Source organism: Diprion similis, chromosome 1 (assembly GCF_021155765.1).
Source record: "Diprion similis isolate iyDipSimi1 chromosome 1, iyDipSimi1.1, whole genome shotgun sequence".
NCBI lineage: Eukaryota > Metazoa > Arthropoda > Insecta > Hymenoptera > Diprionidae > Diprion > Diprion similis.
In genome coordinates, this window is record NC_060105.1 from 984,949 (window position 1) to 1,009,119 (window position 24,171).

The 24,171-nt window shown below is 41.8% G+C and overlaps 3 protein-coding genes across 4 annotated transcripts; 1 reads left to right on the plus strand and 2 right to left on the minus strand.

Annotated features, from left to right (window-relative positions):
• Positions 1 to 732: 732 nt before the first annotated feature.
• On the minus strand, positions 733 to 13,476 carry LOC124404842 (fibril-forming collagen alpha chain-like). Its single transcript, XM_046879287.1, has 30 exons — positions 13,026 to 13,476; positions 10,957 to 11,064; positions 10,571 to 10,714; positions 9,914 to 10,048; positions 9,495 to 9,584; positions 9,203 to 9,237; positions 9,031 to 9,105; positions 8,837 to 8,950; positions 8,598 to 8,745; positions 8,395 to 8,519; positions 7,946 to 8,152; positions 7,764 to 7,862; positions 7,506 to 7,614; positions 7,233 to 7,420; positions 6,943 to 7,159; positions 6,777 to 6,865; positions 6,211 to 6,372; positions 5,913 to 6,074; positions 5,392 to 5,589; positions 4,866 to 5,010; positions 4,467 to 4,727; positions 4,226 to 4,359; positions 3,724 to 3,993; positions 3,093 to 3,308; positions 2,635 to 2,724; positions 2,161 to 2,542; positions 1,846 to 2,070; positions 1,527 to 1,699; positions 1,205 to 1,426; positions 733 to 988 (listed from the first exon to the last, which is right to left on the minus strand). Exons 1-30 carry the CDS (start codon positions 13,252 to 13,254, stop codon positions 842 to 844), a joined length of 4,899 nt encoding a protein of 1,632 aa, XP_046735243.1. The 5' UTR covers positions 13,255 to 13,476; the 3' UTR covers positions 733 to 841.
• Positions 13,477 to 15,894: 2,418 nt separating this feature from the next.
• Positions 15,895 to 22,204, minus strand: LOC124416605 (structural maintenance of chromosomes protein 1A). Of its 2 annotated transcripts, none has more exons than XM_046897832.1 (21): positions 22,057 to 22,204; positions 21,776 to 21,989; positions 21,560 to 21,680; positions 21,209 to 21,308; positions 20,854 to 21,032; positions 20,633 to 20,771; positions 20,080 to 20,544; positions 19,560 to 19,988; positions 19,284 to 19,495; positions 19,028 to 19,196; positions 18,840 to 18,962; positions 18,622 to 18,753; positions 18,477 to 18,542; positions 18,245 to 18,402; positions 17,926 to 18,023; positions 17,529 to 17,833; positions 17,177 to 17,449; positions 16,892 to 17,071; positions 16,611 to 16,789; positions 16,301 to 16,478; positions 15,895 to 16,115 (listed from the first exon to the last, which is right to left on the minus strand). In XM_046897832.1, the coding sequence occupies exons 2-21, from the start codon at positions 21,885 to 21,887 to the stop codon at positions 15,993 to 15,995; spliced, it is 3,741 nt and encodes a 1,246-aa protein (XP_046753788.1). In that variant the 5' UTR covers positions 21,888 to 21,989; positions 22,057 to 22,204; the 3' UTR covers positions 15,895 to 15,992. The 2 variants fall into 2 exon arrangements, with proteins under 2 accessions (XP_046753788.1, XP_046753796.1); XM_046897840.1 differs by having other exon boundaries at positions 21,776 to 21,912; positions 22,057 to 22,193.
• A 232-nt stretch (positions 22,205 to 22,436) lies between these two features.
• LOC124416808 (caspase-1-like) lies at positions 22,437 to 23,962 on the plus strand. Its single transcript, XM_046898151.1, has 4 exons — positions 22,437 to 22,622; positions 22,726 to 22,985; positions 23,094 to 23,399; positions 23,472 to 23,962. Exons 1-4 carry the CDS (start codon positions 22,546 to 22,548, stop codon positions 23,726 to 23,728), a joined length of 900 nt encoding a protein of 299 aa, XP_046754107.1. The 5' UTR covers positions 22,437 to 22,545; the 3' UTR covers positions 23,729 to 23,962.
• Positions 23,963 to 24,171: the final 209 nt, after the last annotated feature.

The following is a 24,171-nucleotide window of genomic DNA, read 5'->3' on the forward strand; positions in this document are numbered from 1 at the left end:
TATTTCGAGAGCCACGTGGCGCCGTAAATATCTCTTAATATGGCGCAACCAATCTTACTTCAACAAAATTGTACAAACGTACGTTTATATTGGTGTATTGTGTATTTACAAGTCAATACTTAATTTCTATATATTAAATGTCGTGCAATGAGTACAATTATGTATAATTCGTAAGTAAAATAAGTGACATCCTATGGTTGAAGAATTCTCGACCCAAGATTCGTATTAGTGATAACTAAAAATTTTCTATGAGTAACTTAAGTCATAAGAGGTGCAAACTAACTTATCCTTAGCGTAAAATATGAGTATACCTAGATCATATGCTGGCAGTGTGAGATTTTCATATGCATTCTGTTACAGTCGCTTAACTACTATATACTTAGTGCGATATCAAGTCATGTACTAGATAACATTTCACATCATTCATTTTCACATCACGTATGACAATTATTGTGAACGATCTCAATAATTGCAACTGTACAGGTCAGTATCATATACTTCATTATATGTATAAATGCGATTAGATTTTAATATAGTACGGTTTGTATAGATATATGCGATCCGTAATCATCTTTATATCTGTAATTACGTATATCGCTTCATTTATATAGATATACTTGATATGGTATAGATATGTGTATATTCAAGTATATGCGTATTAAGTATACATTTGAATTGCAAAATTGTCATATGCATATATTTTGAACGTTTTTTACGAACGAAAAATAACCATTAGTGCTCAAATAGCATGTATTCAAAATACAAAGAATCATACAAAAGTATGTGCGGTAAGCCGGTCATTCAGGTAAACAAATTCCACAGGATCACCATCAATCAATTTTTATCTGAAGCAAACGGGACCAATTTCCACCGAAAAGCTCTGATCCTGCTTACCAACGTCCCTCAAGCCAACGTCTAGTATCGGCAAACGAACTGGTTTGTCCGTTCGATAACTGATCACCGTCTTGCCCCATTGGTGGGAACGTTCCTGCATGTTGATGGAATAAAATTAGTAAAATCGCAAGGAAATGTGACATAACACAGTTCAATTCTGCCAATAAATGAACGTGGGCAATGAATGAACTACCTAATCTAGTTTACATGGTAAGTTCTGTCCATTCGTTGGACTCTTGATCTAATTATACGTTCCTAATATTGACATAATTGCCCTACATTTAAAAAAAGTAGAATAAAAAGTCATTACCCGACACTCGTCTAGTATCATGTCGTACCGCAGCCGCTGGTTACCACGGGGTGTAAGCTCGACGTCGTTCCACGCAAGTAGCTTCAACCCCCGCCTGTATGTTCGTCTTTGGGAATCGAAGTAGCCGACAGTATTTTTGCAGTGGTAAGTAACGTTTTGTTCAGCATGGCTGGACAGTAGTTGCATAAAACTTATCTGGTTGGTATCCGCCTTATAAGTTATCTGCGATACGATGAAAAATTCAATTTACAATCGGCTTTGTTTAAGTAATTTACAACTTTTCAGAGAATATCGTTTTTTCAAATTACTCGTTGAGTTTTACCTGCATTCCGTTTTCCATCTCACTCAGCCAAACTTCCTGTTCGTTACCGATGTACGTGATTTCCGGGGATTGAGGAGGTTTTGGCAACAGGCAGGTCTTCCGACTTTCAACATCGCAGTAAACCAAGATTGCATCACGCTGGTCTCCTTCGTTCGGGTCTATCCAATATTCGCCTTCGAAGAGAAAGAAATAGCAAATTTTTAAACGTGATTTTCAGTCGTTACGGTATTATTCGATCATGGATATGAGTGTTTATTCTATGTTAAAATTCCTTAGCCAACGAAATGAAATTTGTTGAAATGATTTCTGATTCGCTCACCACTCGACTTTTCCGGATATGCGACGAAAAGATCCCTACAAGTTTTTGCCGGCGATTGTTTCTGCCCATCGGGTTTGACGAACTTCTGGAAGGAGGCCTTGAGCTGCTCGTATGCTTTCATAATAAGTTCCTTGCGCTCTGCATCGGTGATGTCCTTGCCGAATATTCTTGGTGGTTCATCACCGCTCAGAGGGTCGGGACCCTTACTCTGGCCCTGACCGGCATCTGTATAAACCGTCCATGCGTTAAAAGTTTGAATACTTAACAAGTGCTCTTATGCGTATCACAGTGGGAACAACATCTTAGTGAACGTACTCAGAAGAGCTGCCAAAGATGCCGCGTCGTAGCCGAGACCAAGTTCTCCTGGGGGTCCCGGGGGTCCTGGTGGTCCCGGTGGTCCAGTCGCTCCGTGTCGTCCTTCATCTCCGGGCGGTCCCCTTGGTCCCGGGTTTCCAGGCATACCTTGAGGCCCTTGACTTCCGTCTCTACCTGGGAGACCCCGCACGCCAATCTCTCCGTTCTTCCCGGGAGGACCAGGAGGTCCGACCATTCCCTTTTCCCCATGGAAACCCGGTGTTCCCTGCAGTCCTTGAAGCCCGATTAACCCCCGATGTCCCTTCGCACCGGTTGGTCCAGGCTCTCCGCGATCTCCCTTCATTCCCTCAGGACCAACAGGCCCCGGCTTACCTGGCGCACCCTGAACGAAAACAAACATCGGTATTTAGATAAATTTTATGTGGTTTAAAGATAGTCCGGAGTTGCGATAATTGTGCTATCGCTGATTCCTACCCGTTGTCCTTCGACACCCTGAGGTCCGGCTTCTCCTCTCGGGCCTCTTTCTCCGGCCGGTCCTTGTGGTCCAGATTGTCCTGGCGGTCCCTGTCGGTTTAAAAACAGAATATACTTAATGACCTAACAGTCGCATTTCACGTTTAAAGTATTGAGATACTGATTTTATGTAGGAAGAACATGAGAATATCAGCTTGCGGTAGTTGCATCTTTGAGAAATCAATACATGTTCACCCAGTACTCTGAATATTACTATTAGTGTACACACTTCACAATAATTGAATACTATCATGTACTCTATTGCAACAACAAAAATAACAACAGCTAGGACATTTCTTGATGCAATAGGGTTCAAGACCTGCGTAACGATGCGGGTTGCCCGGAGGATTATATTTTCCTCTCTCAATAATGCACTTACTAAACATTAGGTATCTACGTAGTAATAGAAAGTATCTCACCGGCAATCCACTCGGTCCAGGATTTCCGGACGGTCCAGCCATACCAGGTGGTCCCTTGTCTCCAGGCCTTCCGGCGATTCCCGGTTGTCCTTGTTTTCCCGGAGAACCTTCTGGGCCGGCATCACCGGCAGGCCCTGGAGGTCCAGCAGGCCCAGACATTCCGCTAGGTCCTAATGGCCCCTCGGGTCCTGGTTTTCCGGGTATTCCAGTTTCACCCTGTCAAAGTCGATTGTTTATTTTCGGTATCATTGTCAGGTACATATAGTCCCGGAACCGGCCCCACAGAATGATCCCTGATCTAACGTATAGCCAAATTGTACATGAATCGATTGGGAATATAGGGGTCAATACGATGCTAGACTTTATAAATCCCGGATCCAGCCGAAGGGTCGAAGAAACGGCTACTTCCGGTCAATTGTTTCCGGGTGACGACCCCGATAGAACGTACGATTGAAACTAGTACCGTGTACTAGAATCGTACGTTCTATCAAGGCAGTTGACCCCGAAACAATTGATCGGAAGTGGCGTTTTTTCAACCCTTTGAACAGGATCCGGGATTTTTAAAGTCTGGCACTATATTCCCGATCGATTCACGGGAACTCCACCTATGACAACAAAATGTTTCACTCACTGGAGCACCTCGCATCCCTCTGAGACCGACGGCTCCCGCGGGTCCTGGTAGTCCGGGCATTCCTCGATCTCCCGCTGGTCCTTGCGGCCCTGGTGGACCACTCAGACCAGGTGGCCCCTCCGATCCACTTTCTCCTTTCATACCCTCCACTCCCGGCATTCCGGGGTTACCCATTGGCCCAGGGTTGCCTGGTCGACCAACGTCTCCCAAGCTTCCCTTCACCCCTGGTAACCCAGCGAGACCCGGAGTACCTGGAGCTCCTGGTTGTCCCTGAATTCAGGAAGAAAATCAACGGTCATACTACGTGACTCAATTGCGACGAAACAAACCCTGCCAAAAATTTCGGATAGATTTCGGACATGACCGGACGCAAATCGAATGACATAAACCGAAAACGAAACGGACAATTTCGAATTGATTCCGGAATCTAGAATTCAGAGGAATTCCGGACTAATTTCGGAATCCACAATCTATCCGAAATTTTCGGCAGGAACGTACTTACCGCAGCTCCAACTGGTCCTGGCAAACCTGGAGGACCCATCAACCCGGGCTCACCCCTGGCACCAGCTTCGCCCCGAGCTCCTTTGGCTCCAGTCAGTCCCACCAAACCTGGGAGTCCCGATTCCCCAGGATTTCCTTTTTTCAAGTAAAACGGATGGTTAGATTTCTAACATTCCATCAACCAAACCTAATTTAAACGTTTCCACAAGCACATGGCAGTTGGCAGGATGCTGTTCGGTTACCTGTCGCTCCAGGGCTCCCTTGGTCTCCCTTCAACCCTGGATACCCACGCTCTCCCTTTACACCAGGCAACCCAGAAAGACCATGCGGTCCCGGGAAGCCCTGAAGGCCTTGAGGACCTTGAGGTCCTCTCTCTCCAATGTTACCAGGAGCGCCAGGTTCACCGGGAGCTCCCTGAGGTCCGGTGTCTCCACGTTCAGCTGGTTCGCCGGGTGGTCCCGGCTGTCCCATTGGTCCTTGCGGTCCACGCTCACCCATTCTTCCTGTGAGCGTTAGTTAGACGTAATTGTTAGTTATTTATACCCGAATTCAGTAGCCATCATGCAGTTCAGAAATGACCTTTTTTCCCGAGTCATGCATGGCAGTGTATTGATTTGTCGTTATTGGGTGGGCTAGTCTACCTGCTGGCCCTTCGGGACCCACGGGCCCATACGATCCTCTTTCTCCTTTATCACCGGGCATTCCTGGAGCGCCCCGAAGTCCAGGCAATCCTATTAGCCCGGGCATTCCTGAGTGTCCTTTATCCCCCTTCGGCCCTGGTACACCCTGCGCCATAGAAGCATTTTATTGAACTTTTATTTTCTCATTGGATGATAATGAAAAGATTTTTTGAACGACATAAATATTTCGTTTATGTCATTAGTCCAATACACTAAAAATTGTGGGTTTTTTCGACAGGCAAAATATTATAAAAGTAAGTAAATTTATTTGCCTATTCGTTATTGTATAAAGATTCATCGAACTATTTGTATGAAAACAATTTTGTTGTTGTTTCGACTGTATATCATAGTTTATACACGTCTAGTTTTTCCACCAACGCCACATTTTCACTCACTTTACGTAGATTAAACGTAGTTCACACTATTCTGTGTTTACTGGGGGGGTAGTAAAATTTACTTTTAGTAACAACAAGTCTGGAAATCTTACCGGAAATCCGTCATTGCCCTGAGATCCTGATTCTCCCCTTGGTCCCGGTGCTCCGGGGGACCCGACTGGACCACGCTCTCCGGGAAAACCACGTTCTCCTCGATTTCCGAAGGGACCTGGAAGTCCCTGTGGACCCTGAAGTCCTGGTTCTCCGTCCTTGCCTGGAATTCCCGGGTTACCACTGCCTCCGGGCATTCCCTATTAAGAGAGCAGCATGTCGTATTTGAATCATATATGGTCGTATAAACAAATTATTGTACTACCCTATCTGAAATCACATACGACCATATCTAGTCGTATCTAGCATCATAGATGTACACATATGATCTTATCTGGAATCATATATTCATATACGACCCTATCCAGCCATATCAAGAATCATGTACGATCATATGATAATGTTCTTGGTCAGATATGATCAATCCATATATGATCATATCAGATTATTTTTTCCCGGATGAGCATTGATTTTACGCTTATTACGGCACCGGCTAAATCCTCTGCTGTCGTGAATCATCTACCTGGAATCCTCTGGGACCTGCGGGACCTGGTGGTCCTCGTCCTCCGTCGCTTCCGGGCGGACCTGGAGGACCTTGTACACCCGATGGTCCGTCCTTACCAGAGTCACCTCTGGGCCCCGGTGGACCTTGTGCACCTGGCTCACCATCTTTTCCAGGTTCTCCCTGTAGTAAATAAGCGAATGTATTCGAGCTTAGATTATCGAGGATAAGAACATTTTGTATTTCAAGACCTCGTTTGAGATAACTAATAAACCAGCCAATCATGAAGAGTGCATGGCATAAGCCCAAAGGTGCCTACCGGGTATCCTTTGTCTCCAGGAAGTCCCAGTGGTCCCGGTAATCCCTGTAATCCCGGTGGTCCCGGATCGCCGGGCTTTCCGTCTGCACCCTGAATTCCTCGCTCTCCCGCATTCCCAGGTTTCCCTGAAGCACCAGGACGTCCCATTAACCCTCGAGGACCCTAGGAAAACATAGTAAAGGCGAGTAAATATGAAGTACCTAACGAAATAGTACTTTTCGTATCTAGTGCGTAAAATACGGTTTTACACCCCGAGTGCTCGGCGAGATCGCACGAAGGTGTAAATCGTTACACTCGTGATGCGAACAATATTTTTTGGCCTACGAGACGTAAAATTGGAAAACATTGTACAAAAATCGCAAAAAAAGACAGGAAGAAGAAGGTCCCCCAAAAAGAACAACAATACTTTATTGTTAAAAAAAACATTTATACTCATTAGAAGTAATGATAATATTAATTACACAGAAAGGTTTTTAACTAAACAAAAAAATGAATTGAATTCGCAAAACGGACCGTAAAATCATATTTTACGCATACATAGGGCAAAAAAAACTTCCGCAACTAACCTGCAAGCCCTGCAGACCTGGTCTCCCTGGATCTCCCGTCGCACCCTTTGGACCACTTCCTCCAACGGGTCCACGATCTCCAGTTTGTCCTGAGATATCGAAAGGAAAAATTTTCAGTTAGCCATCTTTGCGTAGCCGTAACATGCAGAAAGAAGGGAAAAATTACCTTTGGGCCCTACAGCACCGTCGGGACCAGGAAGGCCGCGAATACCGGGCATTCCACGTTCACCCGGAGGCCCGGTGGCCCCGATGGAACCTCGCATTCCACGCTTTCCTCTTTTACCCTCGCTACCGGTTGGTCCTGGCATACCACGAGGACCAGGAGCTCCGGAGTCACCTTTAGCCCCAATTTCACCCTTGTATCCTCTTTCTCCTGGCAAGCCCTGTGCATTGAACAAACAAAGTTATTAAGGTCGGTTATCTACTCTAATGACGTGACAATACGCGTCTACCTACCGGCATTCCTTTCGCTCCCGGAGTTCCCGGATTCCCGGCTAACCCTGGCTGGCCCCGAACTCCGGGAAAACCAGGTTGCCCTAGCATCCCTGGTGCACCGGTACTCCCTTTTTCGCCCGGGTAACCATCTTTTCCTTGTGGCCCAGATGGTCCAGATTCTCCAGGTTGCCCAGGACGTCCAGATTCACCTTTAAAAAAAGTTAAAGTTCGGTTCCACTCAACTTCAATACACGCGCATCCAGGGAATATCTTGAAAGAAATTTTTTTCGTCACCTCTTGGTCCCTGGAGACCCTGGCTACCCTTAGGACCTTGAGCGCCTTGGTCCCCTTTGTTACCAGGACTGCCTGGGAAGCCGGGGGGTCCTGATTTTCCGGGTACACCCTGACATACAGAATCAAAAGCGTTGGATTATGGATCTTGGAAGAATGAAGATTGCTACTACCGATGTACAAGTCTTCAAATATTCCCAGATAAAAATATTTTATCTAAATTTTGTTTTCCCAGGTTTGCGAAAGCTCTTGAATACTTACAGGCAATCCCGGTGGCCCTGAAATGCCATCGATTCCTCGCATCCCCGGGGGTCCTGGAGACCCTTCACGTCCTCGCTCACCGCGCGGACCAGCTGGACCCTGAAACAAACATTACCAGTGAATAACTACGTTACATGCGGCACAGAAACTCACAGTACAGAATACGTCACATTTCAACTTACCATCATCCCCATTGGACCCATTGGTCCCGGCCCACCGGAGGATCCTTTTTCTCCCGAATGACCCTGCTCTCCCTTCGCTCCATCCAAACCAGGGAATCCTCGATGCCCTTTAATGCCAGGAAGACCAGGCATTCCAGGTAGACCTCTCGGACCCATAGGACCCGGAGAACCCTGAGGCCCTGACTCTCCATCCTCGCCAACGTTACCCTTCACATCAATATTAAATTTATGTTTATAAGTAGGATGTACGGCAATCCGTAAAAAATAAAAACCTGTAATCGGTGTCTAATTTTTGGTGAATAATTAGGCATTCTCAAAATTTAAGAGTACCTTACAAATAAATACCTTTCAACACGTGTTAAATGCGCGTTAAATGTTTTGATCTCTAAGAGTACCTATTCCACGACCTATTATCGGTTGGTTTCAAGTATAGACAGGAGAAATCTTACATCCTTTCCGGGAAGTCCGGGTAATCCTCGTGGTCCGGGCTGACCGGATGGTCCCACGGGTCCAGGTTCTCCGGGCTCGCCTCGTATTCCTTGAAAGCCCTGAGGACCAGGGTTGCCGCTAGGTCCTAGTCGAGAATGCAGAATCCATCGTATTTAAAAGGTCTAGAAGAGCGTGAGTGTGTGGTTGAGAAAACAGTACGTACCTGGAGGTCCCCGTGGTCCAACGGGACCAACCTGAGCCTGCATATAAGCATACGCGTCAGGACCACCGTACAATGGTGCAGCAGCTCCGGTAGGACCTTTGTCTTGTCCAGCTTGCGACAAGGCGAGTTGTTGATAGTACAGGGACACCTAGAGTGACGATAAAGGAAACATCGCAATTTAGTGTTAGTTAATACCGAAAGCCGAGATTTTCTGGGCAAAGAACTTTGTCGGAACTTACGTCAGGTGCAGGTCCTGGGGGTCCAGGCGGCCCCGGAATCCCTGGGGTGCCGGGTGTTCCCGGAAATCCAGAGTCGCCTTGACGGCCACTGTCTCCGGGGCGTCCCGCCTCTCCCTGAAATTTATTTACAGACCATGAGCGATGAAACAAACGTTGAAAGGACTGAGCGTGGAGTTGTTCAACGTTTAACGTACCCTTGGTCCGGAGACTGCAATTGAGCTGACCCGATTGCTCTCTCCCGGGAGAATTCCTGACGGCAAAGTTGGTTGCTGAAATTTAACGAAGATGAACCAGATGAAATTGGTTCAGCGGGAAAAAAATTAGGATAACACAGGATTAAAAATAGAGTATCATCGATCTACTCACGATAGGCGCGGTTCCTCCTGATATTGGTCCAGGGTCTGAAACAAGCGGTTAATTCCTAATTGGTGTCTACAGTTTCAGTTCTTTTGACTATGACGAATGTCTTCTTTTTGCAACTAATTTTGAAGCAAAAATATATATTCAAGGTGGGCCAATTGTAAAAGCTTCGTCGTTACATGTCTTGTTTATATCTTTTGAATGGTGTGAAGATAAGCCGAGTTCTCGTGGGCAGAGAAGCCAAGGAATAACGCTTGTGATTATGGCAAATATTGTGTTTATGGATACTATCGAATACCTGCGCATATGGGACAGCACTGGCCCAGAGGAATGTACTGTTCTGTCTCACAGGATAATTGGGCACAGACCACGCCATCGCAATTTCCGCCTGAAAATGATACGACATTAAAGTTTCACTATCGTTGAAGAGAAAAAATCAAATCCAAAATTGAGGGGCCGTAGGGAAAAGGAGAAAAACTTTTTCTTACTTCAATAGTGTATTTTTTTATTCAACCCCCTTTTCTATTCACCCCCTCAATCAACTACGAGTTTCCGAATAATTTTTAACAGCGCGAACTAGGGAAGGATAAATATTCAATGGCACACCGCGAAGTCAACGCTCAAGTAAACTTTTAAATTTTATAGTCAAACGCGACGATCGAACATGCCGTTAACCGCGAAAAGAATATTACAAAATGAAGTATAATTCGACGTAACCTGATAGACATGGAATCAATTGGGAACATTCAGCTTTTCCCTGAATACAGCGGCACGATGTGCAACGGTCTGGGTTCCATTGGTCGTCGGCTCCATGGGACACCCCATCGAATATGCAGCCAACGTTGTCATCACCTACACGTTTACACGCAATTATACTCATCGGAAAAAATTAATTTGCTAACCAGATGAATTCCTTTCTAACGGTTTAAGAATAAAAGCTATATTATCATTTCTCGAGTGATATTCCTGTCCTGTTTCTTTATCGTTTTTAATTTTTTTAGTGAGAAAAATGTGTTCTAGGTGTTAATGAGAATTGGAAGAAGAGTAGGCCGTCATATCCTACAACCTAAATATATTCAGATACCTTCCTACCTAATAATTAAATTTTTTCTTATTAGTAGGTGATAAATATAGTTGATGCAAATGCATAATGAGGGGGTGAAAAAGGAAGTAGAATAAGTAATACACCACAACCCCTATCACGTATTGACCGTGAAATACAATTGGAATTGTGAGAGTTGCATACGAAAGAATGAGAAAGTCATCTAGGAGGGTAAATTGGTTAAGAAAATATGCTGTAGAGACGATTTCTGAGTGATTCATATGATACATGTTTCAGTCATCGTCTAGCTTAGGTCTACGTAAAAGCGTCACCTCCGGTTGGTGGTTCTGTCGAGTCCGGAACTGTATCGGTCCGTGGATTATCAGGCACTACGGCAGGGGATGGTGTTATCACTTCACCTCCGGGTCTTCCGGGTCCTCCGGGGCCTCCAGGTCCTCCAGGCGGTCTCGGGCCGACTGTGAATTACGAATGTGAATATGCTCAGAATGGGAATTACTCTCCGAACTTATGGTGCAGAAAAATGTTTACCAGAAACTATTTCCTAAATGAATTTTCAAAACGAATTTAAATCCCGACACATAAATAACGTTGCAGCATTACGCCTAAGAAATTGACGGAAGAAATATCCTGTAACTGTATGATTTAATATCCCTCGTAAAAAACCTAAAACCGTAAAATGATCTCAAGACAATATTACCCAGATTTTCACCAAATATCGCCGAGGGCTGTGATGTTGGTCCAGACGTTGGTCTTACTGCCGGGCCACGGTTTTCTTCTGGTACAGGACTAAGAGACGGCTGTGTTTCTGATGAAGAAGTAAACAGAAAAAAATTGTTCAATTCTTTCTAATAATCAAGCCAGTGAAATTTAGAGTACATCAATTGACGCAAAGCACTGTTTCCTCTCTGTTCCACTTCCTGGTTATACTAATTGTTTAATTGTTTAAGCTTAGCCTAGGCGGTGAAAATTACAAAGTTACTACGTACGGATTAATTAACCGAGACTTGTGGATCCAATGAGTAGAGTCTCAATTGAATTAGGGGCATTTCTCTTGGGGAGATTGTATAACCGCATTCCGTTGTCACGATTAAGAGACATCGAAGAAAAGAAAATGATAAGAGTCGGGTGACGGGTGGATGATGACCTACTGCTCGGACATCTTTCGTTCGTCATTCAATCTTTGAAGCACTTCGGCGCATTTCCGCGTTCGAAAGAACAAACATTGGTCGAGTTTAATGCTAGCCTAGTTTTTAACATACACATAGACGATCGTCGCAGATACAATCGCTTCACGCGATTGCCTAGTGGCATATTTCATCTTATATTGACCGTAATTGTGTGAGCAATGTATATGCCTGCTACATTATTATGAACATATAACGTTTCGTAATATTCTGTGGATAGTCACGAAATAATTTACAATGTATGACTGTTGAAAAAAATTACGATAAACACGAAGATGTAGCGATAATAAAACTCTTTGGCGCTGATGGCGCTCTGAGGGACCTGAAGATTAGATTTAACGACCTATCCACCTCTGAACCTTTTGATAAGGATTTGTTAGCATATACGCGTTACATGTTGCGGGAATCTGTAATATAAATAGAGCGCGATGTTTGTGACGATTTAGAAAAGTTCAGCTAAATTTAGGATTTCTCATATCCTATTAAACGACGATGCCGAAAGCACAAGGGGGCGCGCAGAAAATTAGATATAAGATATTCAAGGAAAATGCCGGCATTTACTTCATAATCAACATTATCCATTTCATTGGGGATGAATGAACGTTTGGGATTAGTTGTAGATTGCAAGAAATAATTTTTCATCATATCCTTTTATAATGTATATATAATATATGAAACTAGCCTAGACAATGAAATATTTTGCTCCAGAATTAATTTCTCTATGCTCGAGAGCTTGAAATTGCATCGATTGATCAATCCTGTTACATTCGTTTGAAAATAGACAACTCTTGATTTATGGTAAGCAAAAATATGCAAATCCAAATACATTGGCGGATCCATGGTATGTAAGCACACGCGGACATATGCGTGTTAATTACAATAAAACCGTTGTACGCAGAGACTTAAGCACGTTAAATCATTCGACTTATACTCTAGCACGTGCTGAAGCCTCGGCACTTCATGAAAATAAAGCAAACATGAACTCTTACAGGGAGTCGTTGACTGGCGTACTGTAGATTAATCAGCAACACAGTACGGGGATCCAGTGACAGTAACGTTATACCATTATTTCCATTATTACCATTTTTGACAAAGTTCAAGATTATAGCCTCTCTTTTTCATCCCCGTATCGCGATTCGCGTAACAATTGACCTCGCCTGAATAGATAGAGGTACCGTTCAAGTCCAACTGGTACTTGCTCAAGATGCACCGCATCTATGCTGGATCAATATGATCAATGACAATATACCTACTGTTTACTCAGCTGATGAACGAAATGAACGATTCTCCAAATAATCAATTGATTTTAATGGGATACCAGCCATCTTTCATGCGATTTAATCGAAAATCGTTAACAATTGATTCGAATAATCCATTTTATTAGTCTACCGAAGAAAAAAGGGTGCGACACCCATAAGAGGTGTATTTTTCTGACCGCTGGTGAAAGTGCAAAACAGTTGTAGAAATCTCTGATCATTCCGATTGATAAAGAGATGCAGGTAGAGGTCATATTAGCTTTGGTCAGTGATTGGTAGTGAAAGGGAATCCCAAGAATGAATTTAAGGGTAGATGGTAAACTGACCGTTCTTGATCTGCTCTTCATAGTCCTCGTAGTTGTCGTAATACTCAGGTTCATACTCGGTGTCGTAGTCGGCGTTACGTCTATTGTCGGGCTCTTGAGCCTGGATCGGTCTAATGCGATGGTGCCTGATCTTTGTCCTCGCCGCCTGGGTTTGGGTGCTTTCCAGGAGAACCAGGAACGCGGCAATCCCCAGAAGAAGGAGCCGGGTTCGGCCGCTTCTCCCGGTCATGACAGGAGGTTTTTCTTCCTCTTCCTCGTTGTCGTTCTTGAGTTATTTTTCACTATCTCTTGATGGTGATGCCTTAGTGCCACACTAGAGTAGCAGCGCCTAGGAGCTGACCCACCTCTAGCTGAGGCTGAGGGCAACTAGACTCTCGAGCTACTTCGTGTCATCTATTTAGCAGATGCTGGAACTCGGGATTGAGGGGGTCATCATCCTTAGCTTCGAGACCACGAGCCGTTTGATCTCTTCCAGTTGCCCTGACCCATTCGCTTCCCCTACCCACCGCCCTGCGGCCGCCGAACGCCGATCATCGTCGCGATTCCATTTCATACGAAGAGTAAAGAGAGCAGCCAGAAGGGGATGCGGAGGAGGCGAAGGAGCCATCTCCTCTCATCAACTTGCCCCCAATTGGAGATAAGGAACGAGCCTCAGGAATCCTCCAACGTCTTTTGAATATGATTTCTGCAGACGAGTTGTTCCTCGTGCTCGTGTGCCAATCCTGCAGTTCATCTATCATAACGATGAATTTTTTTTCCCGATTCCCCTGACAGGGAGACATGGAAGTGCAGGGTAGCGCGAGATGAGGACCGATTTGTGAATGAGATGTATCATGATTGAGACCACTGACGATATGAAGGCCTTTCGTCACTTTTTGAAGCGAATTTCAACTTCTAGAGATTTTTAAGATTTCGGTAAAAGCTAAAAAGAATTGATTTAGTACAGAAATGAATTCATTTTAGTACGAACATGGAAGAGTTGATTAATCAATTTCCATTTATTTTCGTGGCTCCTCCGCCGTTATAATTTATCCTTTTCATTTTCTTCTCTCGATTTTTCTGAAGGTATGGCGGTGACGTGTGTAATATCAGGCAACACATAACAAAGTCATACAGCATAGAACTTCGCCCATAGCAATTGGATGCATTTGTGAGCTTCTGTTTAGTGAGCCAACCACATGTTCAGAAGGCGCTCGTCCTAAATCCTAATACATACTATCATTTTGGCCGCATTCTGGAAGCTCGTATATAAAGTCGATGTGTACTAAATTGTATTATTTGTTTATACACATGTGCGTGCACGCGAGCTCATCACCGTCACAAGTGAGAGCAATAGACTGTATTGACCCGGGGACACCTACTTCGTTTGAAATGGTCATAAATCAGAATTGTTAATATTTTTATACTGCCGATACGTACGTAACGTATTACCGCATACATTTACATATATACGTTTTTAATACAAGTTGATATAGGAGGATGCAAGCATTGTAGAGAATTTCGTAATCTAATGACACTATCTATGATATCGTATAGGCGCGAGATACGCTCTAGCAATGCGGTCTAATTCGCGAAGTGGAAACTTATGAACGAAATCGTATATTAATGCTACATATCACAATACAGGAGCCGCGAAAATGGATACATTTTGTGCTTGAGAACATTGTTTATATTTCCAGCTAAACGTAGGTACAAAATAATTTGAGATAATCGCATATATTCCGTATACCTATAACGATACTCAATTAAACCGTAAAAATTATAGTTTCGTAAAATATAAGGTTTTGAGATGCAGTGTAGTTATTTTTGTTCTTATGTTAAGTTGGAAGTATAAACATTATTCTCAGGCATTAAATTGATTCTTTCAGTCCATTTTAGTTGATAAAAAAAAAAGGAACTGGCTAAAAAAGAAAAGGGGATTTCAGGTGGAAATTGACTGTTTTAGGGTATATTTACGAGAAGCCTTCATTTTAAAAGTTCCTATAGGGGAGGGAAAGAAACAAGTTACTTTTAGGGAAATAAGAGACCCACTGTGTAGCCTTCAATTATACTGATAGTAAATGAAAGTTTAAAGAAAAAAGTAAGAATTCTTGTAGTGAAATCAAAGCACTATAACTTTCATGTTGCAAATGGATCTTATGTATAATTACGAACACGTGTACACGCAAGACGTGAATAAATATATATTAGGTATCTAGATGAAACGATGAGTCACACGCGGAGATATAAATAATGGCTATTGCACAAGTGAGATGAATGTCTCAGATGTTCGCTGATGGAATCAGCAGATCGGAAACGAGGCATTTCAACGGCTGCGAAAAATTCTGGAGATACATCTGGATTACGGACTGAGGCATTTCAATATCTGGACATGTATTCAAGGAAGAAATGCTCGTTGCGGAATGTGCTCTTTATCCGTAATGGTAGAGTAGATTGGCAATTTTCTGAAAATTGGGGAAGAAATTTTGTACAATTTTGCGCGTTTAAAACGCTCTGACACAATGAAATAGATGTGGATAACCTTTGAATTAGGTACACAATAGTAACAGTTGGTAAAAAAAACTTCACGAAACTGAATATTCGGTATTCCATAAAACGATCGTTACAGTACGCACAAGAAAAAAAAATAGAAGACGAAAAAAGTTAATTAAATATTTATAAATAGTGATTTTTTGAAAAAAAAATTTTAACAAATTATATCTGTGGTTGTAGGTATATCTAAATATTGAAAATACCACAAAATGGTTAAAGAATTTGTATAAAATTTTATAATAACCCATAGACTGTGTGTTTTCGTATAATACTCTGCTTAGATTACAGATGATAACACACATGATACGTGCTAAAATACAGAATAAACATGTGGAAATAAAATACAAAATGACATTAAGTATTTCGTTACGTTCTCCGAATGTTGTTACCACGAATCCCGAATCCCTAATCTCAACTTTTACGTTGAAGATAATTTTACAAATTCATAATAGGTGCTGCAGGGAACATTCCTGCGGGTTCCCGTTCAGACGCCTGTGGATTAGTTGGATATTCTGTCAAGTCAAGTGTTAGGACTTTGCTCTCCAGACATTCACCAACCTGTAAAAAAGTACAGGCCGTTAGTAACATTGCCAAATAGACGCAAGTGAAGATAAATAACGACAAATCAATTTTTGTACTTTAGAGTCCGCTATATACAAACGAAAAGAATGTTTTACTTCTTATAGAAGCAAGCGAGACACTGGATCGTGAATAGAGTCGGGATTGTGTGCCGAACAACTTACATCCGGGCAGATGCCGACGAGCGCGTCTGCGTGCGAGTAAAATTCTTCCTTGAGCGAAATAACAATCGTCTGTAGCGAGCTGGTCTTGTCACGAATATAGCTCGCCACTTTTCCAATGTTCGTGTTATCCAGGGCTGCGTCGATTTCATCCAGAACGAAAAAGGGTGCTGGTTGAAAGCTACGACAGTAAAAGAATTTATGACATCAAAGTGTAGAGATCCTGGAGCGAAAAGAAACCGCACCGAAACTTCAACGGATTTAGGTATTTATACCTTCACCAACTTAGCTATCTGACTTTAAAAGCAATTACCTATGAACGGCAAACAGCAACGCCAAGGCTGCAACCGTTTTTTCACCACCAGAAAGGTTAGACATTGGCTGGAATCGTTTACCCGGAGCAACGCAATTGTAATTAATACCATCCAAATACGGCTCTTCGGGATTCTCTGGTCCAAGGAATGCCTGAGCGGACTGGTTCTTCGCTAAAGACTGATAAGGGTCGCAAAATAGTCAAAATATAAATCAAAAGTAAAACAAAAATGTTGAATCTGTACACTGTATGAAGTCTGTAGACATATATTCAGTATTGACCTTATAGATCGGGTCGATTTCATTAGCGACATGCTCAAAACACGCCATGAATCTATCGTGCCTCTCTTTCTTCACCTTCTCAAACTGAGTTTTAGCTTTTTTAGCCTTCTTACGGGACTGTTCAAACTCCTCATTCGTTTCTTGCAATTTTTCCTTAGCAGCATATAACTTTTGCAACGCCTGTATCGAGAAAGGTTTATTCCAAATTATCGGATTTATTTCAGACTTTCAAGTGACCTAAGTTAAGTTAAATTCAAATTCAATAATGAAAAGGTAAATCCGAACCTTCATATTTGGAGCTTGTATTCTCTGTATTGTTCCCTGAAGTTCGTTTATTACTTTATTGAGTTTGTCATTCATTTTTTTAATATCATCATCATCTATGTCTTTTAGACTGTCTGGGAGAAGACCGTAGTCGATGGTGATCAAACTTTCCCGTTCGTACTGCTGTTGAGTATTCAATGTAGAGTCTGTGCCTGTTTCACTCCCAGCCACAGTACTCTCTTGTGCGATATCTTCCATGTTCCCACGCAACATGGGAATTGCAATGTCTTCCATCTGAAAATTTGATGAAATTAATGATTTCATCATGATTTTTAAGGATGTAATTAATTGGCCGTATATTTAGTAACGATACCTTGCATTGCATCAAAATAGCATGTCGATCTGCTTTCCTCTGTTCAATCTTTGCTTCAATTGAATTTAGCTGCTTTTGCGCCGCCTGAACTTCTTTGGCAATGGCACCAGCTTCACGTCTTGCCTTTCCAATTTCCTCCTCTTCCTGATCCATCTCCAGCTTTTTGTTGATGCGAGTCGATGTCAATTTCTTCATTTGCACCTCGTCATTTTCTTTCTCAGTCAATTGATGAGACTCAGTTTGACGAGCTGCATCTAGTTTATCTTCAGCATCTTGAACCATTCTTTCCCAACGAAGTACATTGCCTGTTGTTTTTGAAAATCGCAGAAAATTAATTCCAACCAAAATATTAGTTCATTTAGGCTTCTCAAAATTTGCTAAAGAAGAATATTCTTACTCTCAGTATCTTTTTGTTTTTCAAAGTCTAACTGGTTCAAAATACGATTTGTTTGGTTGTCGAATTCCATTCGTTTCTTGGCACGCTCTTGCTGTGATCTGTGACATGGGTGTTTGGTATTTAGATTAAACATGAATTTCATTAAGACTCGACCATAAATTGATACCTAGCAATATCAGCAATTGTGGAATGATTGCAGGACCAAGGATCAGGGATTATGCTGGATCTGTAGGTATTGAGACACGTGTGGGAGATAATTGCTGAATAGGATTGATTTTTACTCAAATTAAAATGGCAAACACAGGTCCCTGGACTCTACCTCAATTCTCTTTCCTCATACTGACGAATATTAGCAACACCAATCTGTTCGCAAAAATTAGCAAATACATCGTCCTCTACACTGTTCATTTTTTCCTTGATAGCTTGGATCTCTTGATCTCTGGTGGCCATTGTTTTTTCAATATCGCTTATTGTGGGCTACGAAAAAGTATATTAATATAATTAATCAAACATCATGGGAATATTTCTCCCCATACTCATCAATTACTCACACCAAAGAGATTCAGCTCATTTTGTAGTGCCTGCAGCTCCAATTCAAGATCCGCTATTTGCTTTTTCTACGGGTTGAATTAAAATAGTGAACGTGATTTGCCAAAATAATTGAAAACGAATTGTTTAGTTATATTGCCCACTTACCGTTGTTACCAAATCATTTTTATTATACTTTAGACGGGTTTCAAGTCCCCTGATTTGAGAATCGACTGTATTAAGTTCGGATTCTTTGCGAGATTTCTTAAGAGCCTCTCTTAGTTCTTCTGTGAGTTTTTCCTGCAAATCAGCAAGTGTATCTGTAGGTTGTTATTTTATCGTTGTCAACAATCAGATGTGTGAGCAACTAATTTTGATAGGGTTACCTTCCGAGATTTTAGTTGTGACATCTGTTTTTCGTCCCATCTTTTTGCTTTCTTTGCCAAATCCAAACTACCACCCGAAATGATTCCAGCTTTCTGGTAATAAGTTCCATCAAGTGCAACACACTAAATTAAGTAAATAAATGTCAGTTTTATATTTTGCTATTTTCTCTTCATATGCATTTACTTACGTCGTATCTAGTTTTTTTGTCCATCTCGTATGCAACTTTATTGGCATCTTCAGGAGTTTCACAGACCAGAGCGTTATTAGTGGCGAATAAAACAGCTCTGTCAATATCCTTTGGTGAAAAAGCGAGAACGTCGTATAAAAGCTTGACATTCTTGGGCTCTTGGATGTTTCTGCAAAATAATTATTAGTGCCATGTAGAATTGGCGATCGGAAAGACAATTTCCACATTCCGGAAACAAGAACGACATTTAACTCACCGAAGCCTGCCCTTCAACGGCTTTGCTTGAATATAATCAAGAGGTAAGAACGTTTCTGGTTCTAAATATTGTTCCTTAAGATACTGTATGCACTGTCGTGCCGTCTTTTCAGTATCCACAACAATAGCTTCCATGTACTTCCCCAAGACCTTGGTAATTGCTACATTGAATCTTTTGTGGATCGGTTGGCACATGTTGATCATGCGATCGTACTAAATCAAACAAATAGAACCAAATAAAATTTTATCACCAAAACAACGCACATTTTTTACTCACCACACCAGGATAGAGACGTTTGAAATTTTCAACAATTTCGGTCTTCTTTTTGTTCCTTGAAACCTCATGCTTGTCAACTTTGGCATCACCGAGCTGTTCAGATATGTTTTCCAACTCACGCTGTATCTGTTGTATCTTGTCTTTAGATGTTCCCACATCTGATTGAAGATCAGCTCTAAGCTTCTTCTGATCCTCTAGCGCAGCTTCTGAAGTTCTAATGTGCTCCTCAAGTTTTTCCACACGCTTTTGGGCCTCGTCTCTCATGTGCCCTTTCTGCTTATGCTTATTTTCAACATCTGTTTTCTTTCTGCCCTCATTATCAAGCCTGTCTTGGTCTGATTTTTGCTGACGATTTATGGAATCAAGCATCTGCAGGTAGCGTGCTGATTGTTTTCCTGCCGCTTCTTTCAGATTATTATATTCTCGGACCTTGAATAATTATTAAATCATATTAACCATATAAATTTCGCTGGTTCAATACCAGAAAATTTATACTGCAAATTTTGCTCTTAAAATATACCTGTTCATCCTCAAGCTGTACATCTCTCCCTTGTGACTGCGATTGCCCGGCGACATTCGCCTCGTAGGCACTTTTGGCTTGCTCAACTTGGGACAACTGGTCATGAAGTTCCTTTATGTCTTTCTTGTGAGCTTCGTCAGCAGTACGCGCAGTTGCCAAAGATTTGCGAGCAGATTCCACTTTCTTTTGCATGTGAGTGACACGCTCCTTTGCCTTGATGAAAGTGGGCCTTTTTTTGGATATCTCTGCTTCCATTTCCCTAATATCTTGTTCTATCTTTTGATATTCACGGCTTAGTTTGCCAACCTCTTTTTTCTGCTCCCGCAGTTTCTCATCCACTTTTTCCTTTTTCTTTAAAATCTTATCCACTTCATGCTGCTTCTTTTTGTGGGTGTTTTCTAAATTTTCAATCTCTTTTTCATTGTGAAACAACCTGAAGAGCTGTAACTCCACCTGCTTTTCTGCCTGATTTTGATAAAAAGAAAGAAGAAATCAAAATATGTGTAGCCAAGAGGAAAATTTAGGGGAAAATTAAGTTGTTCAGTCCACTTACACATTCTTCTTTTAAACGGTGGTATTTCTCAGCTTCTTCCTTCTCTAATTTCGCCTCTTTTCTCTCAGCAGCTACACCTTTCTTTTTTTGATAAGAGAACTGTGTCTCTTCTTCTGCTCTGAGCATCTCACTCCTGAGCCTGAATGGAAATATAGACATTAAGTACAATGTAATTAAACCGTTTTGAGCTACAATTCGTGAGTGAGAAATGTCAGATTTACCTTTCATATTCAGTTTTCAGTGCACCCGAATTGCTGATCTCTTCGAAAAGAGCTGTTCTTTCTTTGGGATTTTTCATAGCTATAGACTCAACAGCCCCTTGGAAGACAAGGAAATTCTTAGCCTTCACATTTATCCCGAGGTGTTCCAACTCGTTAAGGTACACTTGACTAGTTACAACCTACAATATACACCATTTGTTTAAGAAATTTCAAAATGAGATGAAAAATGAGAAAATTACGCATTTTAACTATCATTGATGCTTCAGACATAAGCTGTAAAACCCAAGGATCAACTTTAGCAAATTGAAGGGCAAAAATGGATTCGAATCTGTTACTTAGGGAGTAATAAACATACCATATTATCGATACGATGCTCAGAGGCGGAGCCTTGCACTGACCGCATGAAACTCTTTTCAGTACCATCTTCCATTTTAAATACAGCTGTAACCGAAGCACTGAAAATCAAACGAATCAACTATTAACCATATGGTAATCTGGAGGCTAGACGTGGGATAGGTTAAGCCATTGATGGCAAAGGCACCATCTTCTTGAAATATGAAATCATGAAATTAATTAGTGTATTGTTCAAGTCCAATTCTATCCTGATGAGTATTTATACTTACTTGAACGCTGTTTTTAGGACTTACTCCCTTACTCATTTATTTTATTTTATTACAAAACGTAATTACCATTTGCCTTTCCTTACCTTCGCTTAACGGGCTGACCAATCGAAGCACCGTGGATGAGCTCACTGAATCTTTTTACTCTAAGGCTGCTAGTTTTTTCCCCCATGACAAAACTGATGGCATCCATGAAATTTGATTTACCTGTAATTTAACAGTCAAACATCTGAAAATGTGTCCAGTAACGACATCGCAAGCTTGAAATCATGACAATTTAGAGTTTGGTAGGGACGTCTTACCGGATCCATTTGGGCCTACGACTGCCGTGAAGGGTTTGAGTGGACCAATCCTGAGTTTTCCTTTGTAGGATTTGAAGTCTTCGACTTCAATGTAACTCAGAAATGCTGGCATCCTGGTTTTGTTTGTATCCAATAACCTGTCAGACGAGAACGGTACGGATCACCGCGGTTATTCTTTACTAGTGTTGACGCCTCTCAAATGTCCACTAAAATACTAACCAACAAACTATGAATGTTGACACTGAAAACTATTTACATGTTGCAGCCAAATGTAAACATACCTCTAACGAAATATCATCGAAATCATAGCTCGTGGCAGGCGCGAGACGCCACAACGCTGACGCTACGACGCTGGGAAATCGAATACAGAAACGAAAGTCCAAGTGCAAAACTCTCCGATCAACACTCCGATCCGCTCCGATTAGTTTGATGTTTCGTCATAATATAAGCTAAGTCCGCGATATAAACGCGGGAACTATGCGCGGGAGTTAGAACCACTTTGAAACTGTGTTTTGGAACGCACTCCACGATCCCCTCTGCAAGTGCGTTCCAAAATTAGCTTTTTGTGCCAGAGTGGCAAATTTGTGAACACGATAACACAAGAAGCCGAAGGATGAGTCATTCAGGTTCATTGTTACGTCCGATACATATGCACATTGCACAAGCTACATATTGGATAGCATACCCACAAAGGCGCGTGCAAAGCGTTTTGTTTGATATTGATAAAACCTATTGATACTTTTTGGAGATATTGAAGGTAGGAAAAAATAATGTCTGCAACAATTCAGAGTTGCGTTGACAGTTCTGTCGAAGGGGATGATTACGGAGATGCGTTTGGTTACGGAAGGTAAGCTGGAAAAATTGGTATCGAATCTAACAAGCGTAACCCTAACCTAATATAACCTTCAAATGTAACTGAAGTAATATTAATTACCTTTAATTTCCTTCAGGAGCAACGCGCAGTCTTATGGAAACCAATTCCAAAATAGTCCGACAATGCGCTACGCCACCCATTACAACATGAATCATTCCAAGCGAGGTATAGCTCTGATTTTTAACCACGAATCCTTCACCATAAATCACCTCAAGTCCAGATCTGGCACTAACGTTGACTGTGAGACGTTGAGGAACTGTCTAGTCAAACTCGGATTCGAGGTCAAAGATTTTCAGAATTTAATCTTCAAGGATATTCAGAAAAACCTGGAAAAAGGTTGGTGTGTCATCACATGCTTGATCCCGTTTTACAAACTTGCTGACTCATACTTAAAAAATTTTCATCATTTATCCTTGAAGTATACTAATCTGAAAAATGAATCAGTTTCAGAAATGGATCACTCAGATCATGATTGTTTAGTTGTGGCTGTACTGTCTCATGGAGAGATGGGTATATTATACGCCCATGACACTCCTTACAAGGCTGACACAATTTGGTCATACTTTACTGCAGACAAGTGTCCGACACTCTCTGGTAAACCTAAAATGTTCTTTATCCAGGCATGCCAGGGGGATAAATTAGATCCTGGTGTAAGCCTCAGAGAACGCACTGAAACAGATGGACATGGTTCCCAAAGTTTTCGCATACCAACTTATGCAGATTTTTTAATAGCTTACTCGACCATTCCAGGTAATTACAATTGTTATTTGTAGACTTTGTGTGTACACTGTTGCCAATTTTTATTTCATTCTTCTCTTCTAGGTTTCTATTCTTGGCGGAACACGACTCGAGGATCCTGGTTTATGCAAGCTCTGTGCTTGGAGCTTTGCGAAAACGGTTCACGATGGGATTTGCTAACACTCCTGACTTTCGTTTGTCAGCGTGTTGCAATTGACTTTGAATCTAATACTCCTGACAACATTACTATGCATCAGCAGAAACAAATTCCATGCATCACTTCAATGCTGACACGCCTAGTGAAGTTCACGTTGCCTAAGAACGGAGTTGCTGCTAATTGATGAATGCGGTAGAGATCATTTTAATTAAATTTGCCATTATTGTTGACTGAGAGCAGTTTTTATCAGCTATGAATATTCTTTTCACTCTACTTGACAGAAGTTTTTCATTCCAGGTAATAATCTGTAACATCTTATTCCATTAGATTAGGTTAATCCAGTGACTGCACATATCTGCCATTACTTGCTCACCTATATATCCGTTACTTGAAGCATCTTTTGACGATGCCATTTGACTAAGAAACACGCTTATAATAGCCACAAATAACATGCCATGAACAAAACAATTCAACGGACCAAAATCAAATATTATTGACCAAATAACTTCAATGAATATGCATCTCTGGAAGTATTTGTAAAGGCGCGATCAGGTCATAGAATTGTTTAACATTACTTAGATCATGATATTTTGAGGAGACTTGAGCGACAACTGATGACAAAATTGT

Bases quoted from the DNA above. Each gene is read 5' to 3' on its own strand.
- LOC124416808 (XM_046898151.1), top strand. From the start codon at position 22,546: ATGTCTGCAACAATTCAGAGTTGCGTTGACAGTTCTGTCGAAGGGGAT. The intron at 22,623-22,725 runs GTAAGCTGGAAA...AATTTCCTTCAG, and splicing joins GATGCGTTTGGTTACGGAAG to GAGCAACGCGCAGTCTTATG. The intron at 22,986-23,093 runs GTTGGTGTGTCA...AAAATGAATCAG, and splicing joins TCAGAAAAACCTGGAAAAAG to TTTCAGAAATGGATCACTCA.
- LOC124404842 (XM_046879287.1), bottom strand. From the start codon at position 13,254: ATGACCGGGAGAAGCGGCCGAACCCGGCTCCTTCTTCTGGGGATTGCC. The intron at 8,520-8,597 runs GTACGTACTGTT...ATTCTCGACTAG, and splicing joins TGGACCACGGGGACCTCCAG to GACCTAGCGGCAACCCTGGT. The intron at 7,615-7,763 runs GTAAGTATTCAA...TCTGTATGTCAG, and splicing joins CAGGGCCACCGGGATTGCCT to GGTGTACCCGGAAAATCAGG.
- LOC124416605 (XM_046897832.1), bottom strand. From the start codon at position 21,887: ATGCCAGCATTTCTGAGTTACATTGAAGTCGAAGACTTCAAATCCTAC. The intron at 19,197-19,283 runs GTGAGTTAAATG...ATTATTTTGCAG, and splicing joins CCGTTGAAGGGCAGGCTTCG to AAACATCCAAGAGCCCAAGA. The intron at 17,072-17,176 runs GTTCGGATTTAC...TTCTCGATACAG, and splicing joins TACAAGCTCCAAATATGAAG to GCGTTGCAAAAGTTATATGC.